The sequence below is a fragment of the Thalassophryne amazonica genome, chromosome 6 (assembly GCF_902500255.1).
Source record: "Thalassophryne amazonica chromosome 6, fThaAma1.1, whole genome shotgun sequence".
Classification (NCBI taxonomy): domain Eukaryota; kingdom Metazoa; phylum Chordata; class Actinopteri; order Batrachoidiformes; family Batrachoididae; genus Thalassophryne; species Thalassophryne amazonica.
The window spans coordinates 96,867,627-96,880,247 of NC_047108.1; the positions used below are offsets into that span (position 1 = coordinate 96,867,627).

The following is a 12,621-nucleotide window of genomic DNA, read 5'->3' on the forward strand; positions in this document are numbered from 1 at the left end:
GCTCTTACAGACAGAGAGCTGACTTTGATGAATTGTGCGTGCACAGCAGTCAGTGCGTGTGGGAGAGAAAAAAAAGCTTGAGTATCGATCTTTTTACACGAGGATGTTCAATATCAATACCAGCGTTAGTATCGACATTATCAATATTAGGATCGATCCGCCCACCTCTAGCGTTAATTAGCCATTAGTCCATTCAGCTGCTCAGTTTATAATTTTAATGACAGTTAACAGTGTAAAAGTTAATAATAACTGCAGCTGTTATGACAATGAAACAGTGAATATGCCAAAGTAACAGTGACAGTGTAGCAGTTAATATGACAGTAACTGCTATCTAATTAATATTACAGTGAAACACAGTTTCAGAGCTGTTTCACTCTGGCAAAAGTACAAAGAACATAAAACACACACACACACACACACACCCAACAGGATTTTATTTTTAAGAGCCATTGTCGATGGAAAAAAATATTTATATGCATCCAGAAATAATATTTAAGTGAAATGCAGAATGCGGATGTAGAAGTGTGCGTTGTTTTTCTTTTAATGGGCTTCTCTCTCTCTTGTCTTGCTGACTCCGCCTCCAGCCTTCTTCCGCTTTGGCAGCATCGACTGGATGCTGTTTTGTTGAATGAAGCCTGAAGTGTCTTTGTGCACGTCGTTATTTGGAACAGAAGAAGCGTTCACTTCATTACAGGTGAGCATTTAGTCCAATTTATTCAGCAAAAAGGTTGCTCGTCAGGAATTAGTCTCATCCTGATGCTCACTTCCTGTATTATGAGACTACTTCTCGTCACCTAACGGTACCTTAAGCATTAATAGCGCCAGCTCAATAAGCATAAAAAAAAAAAACTCGGTGTGTATGAACTCTGTTCATAGTAAAAAGTTCACAGTTAAATTGCGAGGTGGAGGTTTCAGTTAGAAAGTGGATTAGCGACGAGCAGCTAGTCAGCTGACCGCAGCTACAACAGTTAGCATTATAAAAATCACAAGACGTGATCTGACCTCATTCATTCCAGCTTTTAAGTTAGGATGATGCATTTCTTCCTATGTAATATATGCATTCTTAAAAAAATCGTTTTCGCCTGATGTGTAAAGTGCCATGGTAGTACTTTTTTTTTTTTTAAACCAGCCTGCCTACTCATATACAGAATCTCAGATACATAACCCAATTTTAAGTCACTCGTTAAAAATTTCTCCTTTTTTCAGTATTATCTTAAAATTTTAAATGATTTTAAAATGTATTTTTACATTTTTAGTGTCTTTTTAATGTACTTAGTATTGTTGATGTTACTTTGTCACTGATGCTATTTTATCTGTTATACTGAACAAAAATATAAATGCAACATTTTTGGTTTTGCTCCCATTTTGTATGAGATGAACTCAAAGATCTAAAACTTTTTCCACATATACAATATCACCATTTCTCTCAAATATTGTTCACAAACCAGTCTAAATCTGTGATAGTGAGCACTTCTCCTTTGCTGAGATAATCCATCCCACCTCACAGGTGTGCCATATCAAGATGCTGATTAGAAACCATGATTAGTGCACAGGTGTGCCTTAGACTGCCCACAATAAAAGGCCACTCTGAAAGGTGCAGTTTTATCACACAGCACAAAGCCACAGATGTCGCAAGATTTGAGGGAGCGTGCAATTGGCATGCTGACAGCAGGAATGTTAACCAGAGCTGTTGCTCGTGTATTGAATGTTCATTTCTCTACCATAAGCCGTCTCCAAAGGCATTTCAGAGAATTTGGCAGTACATCCAACCAGCCTCACAACTGCAGACCACGTGTAACCACACCAGCCCAGGACCTCCACATCCAGCATGTTCACCTCCAAGATTGTCTGAGACCAGCCACTTGGACAGCTGCTGAAACAATCGGTTTGCATAACCAAAGAATTTCTGCACAAACTGTCAGAAACCGTCTCAGGGAAGCTCATCTGCATGCTCGTCCTCATCGGGGTTTCGACCTGACTCCAGTTCGTCATCGTAACCGAGTTGAGTGGGCAAATGCTCACATTCGCTGGCGTTTGGCACGTTGGAGAGGTGTTCTCTTCACGGATGATGCGAAGGAGATGTGTTGCACCGCATGAGGCAAATGGTGGTCACACCAGATACTGACTGGTATCCCCCCCCAATAAAACAAAACTGCACCGTTCAGAGTGGCCTTTTATTGTGGGCAGTCTAAGGCACACCTGTGCACTAATCATGGTGTCTAATCAGCATCTTGGTATGGCACACCTGTGAGGTGGGATGGATTATCTCAGCAAAGGAGAAGTGCTCACTATCACAGATTTAGACTGGTTTGTGAACAATATTTGAGGGAAATGGTGATATTGTGTATGTGGAAAAAGTTTTAGATCTTTGAGTTCATCTCATACAAAATGGGAGCAAAACCAAAAGTGTTGCATTTATATTTTTGTTGAGTATATATAATGCGATATAATAATGAATTCAGTCAAAGCAAATCAGATTACCTCTGCAAAGAAAGTGTTTTTTTTTTTTTTGTTTGCTCATTCATATATAAACTGGAAGGGCATGCAGAGTACACAACATCAGGATGGGAACTCTCTCCAAAATCACGTTTTGTTTGGAGTTCCTGCCCTGAAGTACAAAGGTAGTATTTGTGCAAACAAGCTAATTATCTTTCCGAAACAAGCTATTACCTTGTGTGCACAACATACCTGTCTGGTTCAAAAATGTTATTATTTTGTGTGTGCAATGTACTTATTTTGTGGAAGGGAGTTGTAGTGCATGCACAAGTACAATGATCTATTTAGGACAAGTTATCTTGTACACACAAGATACTTGAGGGAACAACCTATTATGGTGTGCCTACAAGCTCATTACCTTGTGGGAACAAGTTCATATTTATTGTGCACAAGATACATGTTGTGTGGCACGGTGGCCTAATGGTTAACAGTGTTGCCTCACAGCAGGAAGGTCATGGTATACAGTGTATCCAGAAGCTGTTCACAGTGCTTCACTTTTTCCACATTTTGTTATACTACAGCCTTCCAAAATGGAATAAATTAGTTTTTCCCCTCAAAATTCTATAGTAGAGAAGCTTGAATCTTCGACTGGACTGGGTTGCTTGATGCGAGGACGTTTCGCTTCAAATCGCAGAAGCTTCCTCAGCTAAAATTCTTGCTCTGGTGGTCTGACTTCTGTCTTGACTCTTGTAGAGAAGAATAATCAAGAAGTCACACAAGCTGGAGTTTTAAACCCAACCAGACCCCTCCTACCGAGAGGTAGACTGCTCTACGCTAGTGACTAAACAATAGCTCTAATTAGCACCTGTTGTGCTCTAGTTAGCACCCTCCTAATGACAGGGCAGCTGTCCCTCCTAATGATGGGACGGACCCTCTCCTAATGGCTCCCTTGACGACTCTGCTGATGACGTGAATGACTCATTACCATGAACAAACGACTGAAACTGCTTTGACCTGAGTACCCCATTGTAAACAGGGGATAAAGTGTGTCTCAGACCCCATCCCCGGTTAAGGCTGGGTTTCAAACGTTTCACAAAGAATGCCTCCTTGACCCCTCTCTCAAACCATTTCTTCTCTCTGGCTAATATTTTAACTTCCTTGTTCTCAAATGTGTGGTTAGTGTCTTTAAGGTGGAGATGAACTGCAGACTGAGGTCCACTGGCGCCCTCTCTGCGGTGTTGGTCTGCCTTTTGTACTCACAACACCCCATAATGACAACATGAAAAAAAGTTTTTTTTTTTTTAAATGTTTGCAAATTTATTTAAAAAATGAAACACTACCTAATCACATGTACATGAGTATTCACACCCTTTGCTCAATACTTTGTTGATGCACCTTTGGCAGCAATTACAGCCTCAAGTCTTCTTGAATATGATGCCACAAGCTTGGCGCACCTATCTTTGGGCAGTTTTTCCCATTCCTCTTTGCAGCACCTCAAATTCTATCAGGTTGGATGTGGAGTGTCGGTGCAGCGCCATTTTCAGATTTCTCTAGAGATGTTCAGTTGGATTCAGGTCTGGGCTCTGGCCAGGCCACTCAAGGACATTCACAGTGTTGTCCTTAAGCCAGTCCTTTGATCTTTTGGCTGTGTGCTTATGGTCATTGTCCTGGTGAAAGATGAACCATCACCCCAGTCTGGGGTCAAGACCGCTCTGGAGCAGATTTTCATCCAGGATGTCTCTGTACATTGCTGCATTCATCTTTCCCTCGGTCCTGACTAGTCTCCCAGTTCCTGCCACTGAAGAACATCCTCAAAGCATGATGCTGCCACCACTATGCTTCACTGTAGGGATGGTATCTGGTTTCATCCAAACATGGCACCTGGCATTCACACCAAAGAGTTCAATCTTTGTCTCATCAGACCAGAGAATTTTGTTTCTCATTGTCTGAGAGTCCTCCAGGTGCTTTTTTGGCAGTGCTGTAGTATCCTAATAAACGTTTCCTAATAAAATGAATTAAAAGCATAAAAAGTGCAGAACTATACTATGCAAGTATGTTAGCCATACGAAAGGGAAAATAAGTGCATCTTACAGTAGTGTTCAGAATAATAGTAGTGCTATGTGACTAAAAAGATTAATCCAGGTTTTAGTATATTTCTTATTGTTACATGGGAAACAAGGTACCAGTAGATTCAGTAGATTCCCACAAATCCAACAAGACCAAGCATTCATGATATGCACACTCTTAAGGCTATGAAATTGGGCTATTAGTAAAAAAAAAGTAGAAAAGGGGGTGTTCACAATAATAGTAGTGTGGCATTCAGTCAGTGAGTTTGTCAATTTTGTGGAACAAACAGTTGTGAATCAGGTGTCCCCTATTTAAGGATGAAGCCAGCACCTGTTGAACATGCTTTTCTCTTTGAAAGCCTGTGGAAAATGGGACATTCAAGACATTGTTCAGAAGAACAGCGTAGTTTGATTAAAAAGTTGATTGGAGAGGGGAAAACTTACACGCTGGTGCAAAAAATTATAGGCTCTCGAGGATTTTTTTTTTTTCATGCGATTGACTGGAACTCAGCCCACGATCGACCGGTTGGGCATGCCAATTCTAAAGTAACCTGTTGTTGTGTGCAATTCTTCCTCGCAGGCTGATGAGGTAGAATGAAGATGCCTTGTGGAAGCCACCTGAACAGCGAGGATGAGGCCTAAACGAGGAGAAAGCGGCCACACAGTGATTGTGACAGAGAGGCAGGTTGCTTTTTCCCCTTTGTCCCCTTTATCAGAGCATATGCCATGAACAGCACGACTCAGCCCCCCGCCACCGTGGATGGGGATGCAGCAGTCACCTACGTGTTGGTGCCATTTGTTCTCATCACTGTTATTGGAATAGCTGCAGCCATGGTGAGTGTGAGGTTTGAGTGACGCTGGACATTCCACAAAGGAGTGACTAATTCATCATACATTTCTACGAGATGTAGTCGTTTCTAAAGATGAGCTAAATTAAAGCCACAATGTGTAGGATTTAGGGGCGTTTATTAGCAGAAATGGAGTATAACGTTCAGAACCACCCGTCCATTTGTGTATAATTACCTGTAACAACGAGTCGATGTGTGCTTATGAGCTCAGAATGAGGACTTCATGTCTAAATGAGAGCAGGCCCCCTCGTGGACCCCATAATGCTGCTAAACAATAACAATAAACAGTATCGTGGCTGTCTGATGGCAGCGATGGCAGTCTGTAACCTCACCACTAGATGGCACTAAATCCTACACACTGTAGCTTTAATACAAATATAGGGCAGAGTGACATAGCATTCTTTATAATCTGCTTAATTTGAGTAATACTCTTTTGTTTCAGGTCATGTATATACGGAGGAAAAGGAGGTACAATATTTAATCTTGATTTCATTGCACAAAGTGCTTTTTATTATCCCCCGCTGGCCGAAGGCCTGAAGGGTGATTATGTTGTGACAATTTCTGTCTGTCCAGCCGTCCATCCCAAAAATGGTATAAGTGTTCTGAAATCAACTCATCTCACACTTTTAGGAGGAATTTTGTGAAACCTGGTACAAGTCCTTGTTATAGGTTGGTAAAACACATTCTTATAACGTTTGAGTCAGATCTGTTTTACCAGAGGTATGGCCCTTGATTCACAAATCTAGACTCCCATCAAGTTCATAAGTGGGTGCCTGCATTCTGAAATCGACGCCTCACATTTTTAGAAGGAACTTCATGAAACTTGGTACAGGTCCTTGTTATAGGTTGGTAATACGCATATTATCTTATCATATACCTATAAATGATACGCCAATATGATTGGATAAAACACTAAAGAATAAATAGCAATACACTCTTGTGATATTTTTTGCGGACCGGTAATATTTTTCATGCCACCTGAGTAAAACCCACAAAATGAATGTCACCTTGGTAATCATCCAATCCGTACATATGTTGTGACCTCACGGCACGTGCGGTTGTTGTTGTTCACTCAGACGACACGATGGCCACCGATGAGGGCAAACGCCCTCAGTGATTTGTCTTACATTCCCGTGAAGAAATTGCTGATAAAATACACCAAACAACTCCTAAAAATATGTTAGCTGCAAATAAGTTGCCTTTAGTGTACATGTATATGATAAAATCGTTATCAAGTTGTTCACCAATGAATATGGCTTTTTACACCCTTCAGAAAACCATACACCCTGAGGCCTTCGGCCTTGAAATGTTAACAGAATGTAGCAAGCACGTGTACCAAAGCAGCATTTGCCAGCGGGGGATATTGTGCTATCAGAACACGCTTGTTATATATTTATCTGATTAAACTCACTGTTGTGTCTGACTTATTTATATTGTCTCAGAATTGACAGACTCCGTCATCAGCTGTTGCCAGTTTACAGCTACGATCCCTCAGAGGAGCTCATTGAAGCCGAACAAGAAATGTTGTGGAGAGAAGAGGACACGAGGGTATGATGAAACAAAGTTTTGAGTTAGTGTGTGTTCTCTAGTCACTTTTACATACAAGTGGAATACGTTATGCTAACATAAGATTGAAATGGGGCTTGATTATGTAACAAAGTGTAAAGTTTTGCAGGAACATAAACTATAAGTAACACTTCATTTCAGAATCATGTTCAGTGTTCAAGTTTGTGAAGATGTGTAGCTGTGACTTTTTCGTATAATTGTGTGTTTGCACTCAGCGTTTTATGAATTGATGATTCACTCCCTCCCACATTTCAAAACCATTACAGTTGAAACTTTAATTCCTATACTCCCTTATAACATGTTCTGAGATCTTTTAAGTGAAAGATCTTTTAAAAGATGGTTGTTTTTAAATGCTAAATGTCGGCCTCAGAAAAATATCTGTCATGCCTCTGCATTTCCTCTGTGGTAGTTCTGGTGGTGCACTTATCCTAGTTTAGAAATATCTGATCTAAATTAAATTTATGATGTGAAATAATCTATCTATGGCCTTATTGACTGCAGTGATGCTACAACTTTACACTGCCAATAATAAACGATAGGTGGCACTATTGATCATAATCAAAGTTACTGAAACAAACTGCTTAAGGTGCAGGTGGATGAAACAAAACTGAAGATTTGAAAATGGTGTTTTGTTGAACGTTAAGAGCTCTGGCTGTTTCTTTCATGGGTTCAAGTTAACTTGAGTTGGTTGAGATATATCTCTGTGTGTGTGTGTGTTAATGTTAACATTGTCTCTTTTTTTTTATATCCTCAGGTTGTGCAAATGTGGGCCAGAAATGATCAACAGCGACACCCTCTTCTGACAAAAGATGTAAATGCATGATATTATATATTTGCAGCGTGGAGGCAACAGTCGGTCACATTTTACTGTTATGTTTATGCAGCTGTTTACCGTAATTTTCCATTTCATCTGCAAAACTCAGCAGTTTAGGTTTTTTTTTTTTTTCCCTTTTTCTACACAGTGACTGTTGTGAGATTGCAATGCCAACACTGTGTGTCTAACAACGCAGTACCTTTAAATCTATTTATTTGAAAAGTATTCACTGAAGATTTTCTTCTGTGACATGACTGCAGGTATAGGTGGAAGATAAGTGGTCCTTGTAAGTTTATATGCATCATACGAGACATGCGGTCGTTATTGTGGTTACGTCTTGACTGCATGGCATCATAAAAATCTACAGTTGGCACCGTTATTCTGATATTTTGAAAACATCTGGGTCAGTCATGTCATTTGGCAGCATAAAATAGCCATCATGCACTGTTTCTCTTAGAATTTTTTTAAGGCCTGGTGGTAAAAAAAAAATCCCAAACTGTGAGGCACATACAGCGGAAAAACAGGAGGCACTAAGAAGTGCAAAAGCAGTGAGCAAAAAACTTCACTCATCGAAAACTATTTATTGTATGAACTGGGTAAACTATGAACTTTACAAAAATGGAACTTCATGAATACAGTGAGCATGATTTATTGCTACACTATAAAAGTGTATTTGAATTTTTTTAATAACCTTCATTACAGTGGTATTTCTGTGCAGTTTTCACTTTGTGTAGTAGGGTTTTTGTTTTCCATGTGGGCGAGTGGTAATCCTGGGTCATTGTGTGCGTTTATAGCAGCAGAATGTCTGTGAAAACTGAGATGTTGGAACATTTCACTTCAAACATGAAAATGTAAAAGGTAGACAAAAACTGGATTTGCACTGTCTCATCCCGACAGTCTTATATGATCAAGACTACCTTCATTTTGTAAACTGCTCCCTTTAAAGTAAACACCTGGACGTAAAAATTCACGAATCAGTTTTACGCTTATCAAATATGTGGCTGTTTAATGATCATTAATGCTTGAAGTGTAGTTGACACCAAAAATGTGCACAAATAATCACTAAAACTGATGAAATGTTGATATTTTAAAAAATCCTGAATAATAAAAGTTGATAAGTGCACAGGTGAAGGATAAACAGCTGTCTGAAGCCTGCAGTCTGTTTCAGCCCTCAGTTGTGTCATCACGAGAACGGGACCTGTTGATTCAACCTCAAATCATTTGTAAACACAGAGGTCAAGCTGTTTTCAGATGATTTTATTCTAGTGTGGAGCTTTTTTTTTTTTTTTTTTTTTTTTTTTTTTTTTTTTTTTTTGAAGTCCAGTCTGAAGGTGATTCTGTAGAAGCTGTTTGAAATACAGCCTTATCATTTTGAGCCTTATTTAGATGACAGTGAGAGAGACTAAACATTGCAGTAAAACCTTAAGTCTGACTACAGTGACAATATTGGCAGAGTTCAGATCACAGAATTGCGATTATAAAACAAGTAAATAATGCAGGTGCTTTCTACATTTGGGTGGATTATAAATTGTTTAGTTTTTTGCCAGTTCTTTGGTCATAATCAAAAAATTGTTTGGCTGTCTTTGACATATTAAATATTAAAATCATTCACACACACATAATAAAGTCTCACCTTTCAGTGAGATCATCTTCAGTCTACGAAAACATGCCCACATTGAAAACGAATTCGACCAGCAGCAGTCTGCTGGATCAGTCCGGTGGCAGGTGAAGTCCATTAATTGTCTGTGGCTGCTGGTTCCAGTCTGCTTTGAGTCTCCTCTTCCTCCATCAGGCCGATTTGCAACACAAAATGAAAGTCGGCTGTGTCGCCTTCATTAATAAGCATCAGTGGATTAATTGGATGCGGTGAAATTATCCCATGATCCACTGTCAGGAATTTCCAATACATTATCAATTATTGTCTTTACTTTGATTTTGTCTTTGAAAAAAAAAAAAAAATCATGTTAAAATAATCAGTTTTGTTTCCGTGTGCCATGGAGAAACCAGCAAAACACCATGCTGCGTGCTCGTCAATATGTGTTCCACCTGCCAATCCAAAGGCTCTGCGTGATGCATGAAATTACCCCATGATCCATAAAAAAAAAAAAAAGTGAAAATAATCAGTTTTGCCTCCGTGTGAAGTGTTGAAGCTGCATGACACAGTGCTGGCACGTTCGTCAATCAAAAGGATTCTGCAGGTGAGAATGAACCGTTCTCACACCGAAAACACGGTGCAGCCGGTAATAATCCATAAATTAATGGAACTATTAAGATAATGGTTCTGGCACTGATGCCACTCACTTCCTGCTTCTTCTCCAATGTCGGGACCAGCCAGGAAGTTCCTAGTTTGTATAGTACAGCAGATAACTGTAAGAATCGTTCAAATAAGGTTACAAGCACCAAAATTAGACTGTGTATACCTTTTGGTACATATTGTAGAAAAATAACTTTACCCCTTTGAATTTTCAATAGGGGGCCGAGTAGGGGTCAAAATTAAAAAATATTCCAATCATATTGAAAGTGATACCACATTATGTATCTGGTGACAATGATTCCAAAAGGTATAGTTTGGACTATCTATAACAATGTTCTGGAGTTATGGGGTAAAAACAGCAAGAATGGTGACAAAGGTCAGTTTCAGTTTGTACAGGGGTCAAAAGTTAAAGTTGCTCCAGTTTTGGTAAAACGTGCAAATTATTGGTTGAACTAATAGGATTAACAAATGGAACAGTTCTGTGTGGAATGTTTGGTCTGCAAAGTAAAAGTCAAACAATGTCGATGTCCATTGGATTCTATGACATTTGACATATGTTACACCGCAAAATGATAAGCATGAAGCATGGTGCAAACTATTCCTTTTGAAAATCCTAACTCAACTAGTAATTTGCATCATGTTTTACCATAATTGGAGCAACTTTAACTTTTGACCCGTGTACAAACTGAAACAGGTAGTCCACATATACCTTTTTTTGGAATCTTTGTGATCAGACACATAATGTGGTATAGCTTTCAATGCGATTGGAACCTTTTTGACCCCTACTTGAACCCCCCTATTGAAAATTCAAATGGCTAATGTTATTTTTCTACTTGGTGCTTGTAACCAGATTTGAAGGATTCCTCTGCAAATATTATCTGCTGCACTATTAGTGCCATGCAGTTCAAAATCTGAATATTTCTCTTCAGCAACTGCGCACCAGGAAAGCAATAATTTTTGTCTTAAATACACAAATAAACATAACATATGGTGTCACCTACACTTTAAAGTAGTGCAAAAGTACACAAGTTCACATAACACAATCACATTTTAGTTACCTGTTACATCATGTGAAAATGCCTTGTATAAGCCATGGCATTGGGGTGGGGGGGGCACCTCTGCTCTAAAGGTTTTTCTAACCCGTCGTAGTGGCATTTATTTCATCACACCGTTTATTTTTTTAATCTGGCGGGGTTCTCGTCAGTACTGTAGGGAGGAAACTCATGGTTGCAACAAAAAGCTAAAAATCAGTTTGAGCTTGTTTTTCCAGTTAAAACTTTTTTTTTTTTAAAGGCAAATTCATTCTGCACTCTTCGGGTGTTAAATTGCTAAAAGCTTAAGTAGCTACTCCACAAATCTTGATCCTGCTGCAGTCTGACCAAGCGCTGTGATTCATCATTGGCATAAGCCAGATGTGCAAATTAACGCCACCTTCTCATCCCCGGAAATGATGACTACCATCCTAAATATGCCTGCACGAGTTTCTCTAACTTAACCCCGTTCAGATGGGAGCCACAGATGTGTGCAGCACTCAGGAAACTTCAGATAAATTGTAAACCCCCCCCCTTGACGTTTGTGAATGTAAACAATTAGTAGATAACAGGACTTGAAGCTTGTTTAGCTCTCCTGGAAATGAGTTTATTAGCTTTGACATCAAAGTACAGCGATAACTGTAGAGAGAGTTTCAATCTTGGGTAGTTTGAATGCATTCATTTTCTTTGTACAGCTAAATTCTTTCTTTGCACTGTCAGGAAGTGCAAAGACTGAATTGAGTGGCACAGAATCAGACTAAACATTGCAGACATTTTCAACTGTGAAAGGAGAGCACTTACAGATTTTTTTCTTGATTTGCATTTGTACTGTTGCTTTTAACATTGTGCACTGAAGATATAAATAAATTAGTCCTACCCCAAGCGTATCAGCACACTTAATTCTAAACCATGCAGAATGTGGGTATGGAAGACAAAGAAATATTAGAAATGACAAAAGAAAAATTCTCTTTATTGACCATTTCTAATACAAATTGCAGGGCACCATAGAAATATAGACATTGTACATTTATATAAGTGTACATTAAAAAGAATGATCCCATCCTGTTGCGTTGACAGTACATAAATGGCATATGCAAGATGTTGGTATGACAGAAAGGACATTGATCTCAGCAAAGTAGTTGGAAGATGTTAACGACACAAAAGGGCCATTGTACTACTACGGAGGGTGGCTGTGTGATCGAGCTAAACGCCAGCCAACAGAGCGACAAAGCAGAAAGTGCCCAGTCTAAATCGAACAACAGCTGTCCATGAAAATTTCAACCAACATTTCAGTGCACCAGAAGAAAAAAAAAAAAAGTTTTTTGAAAAAAGGATTAAAAACACACCTGCTAATCTACCACAGTCAAACAGTTGTTGAGCTAGCCGGTCTCCCCAACCTGCTCCACACACTAAAAGTCTGCAACTCCGATTATGCTTGAAAAAAGTGTTGCACATGTACACAAACTTAAGATTCCACACGAAAGCCAGGAAGAAAAACAGTCAAATTCAATTACATGATAAAGTAAGCTGTAGGGCGAGGTATGACATTCCAGGTCTTGGATTGCCTGTTTGCAGTTTTCCGGGTTTTGTAACTGAGGTTGTAGCA

General features: G+C 39.3%; 1 protein-coding gene across 1 annotated transcript; it reads left to right on the top strand.

Annotated features, from left to right (window-relative positions):
- Positions 1–534: 534 nt before the first annotated feature.
- On the top strand, positions 535–8,218 carry smim29 (small integral membrane protein 29). Its single transcript, XM_034172888.1, has 5 exons — positions 535–694; positions 5,083–5,336; positions 5,793–5,818; positions 6,793–6,898; positions 7,671–8,218. The coding sequence occupies exons 2-5, from the start codon at positions 5,229–5,231 to the stop codon at positions 7,737–7,739; spliced, it is 309 nt and encodes a 102-aa protein (XP_034028779.1). The 5' UTR covers positions 535–694; positions 5,083–5,228; the 3' UTR covers positions 7,740–8,218.
- Positions 8,219–12,621: the final 4,403 nt, after the last annotated feature.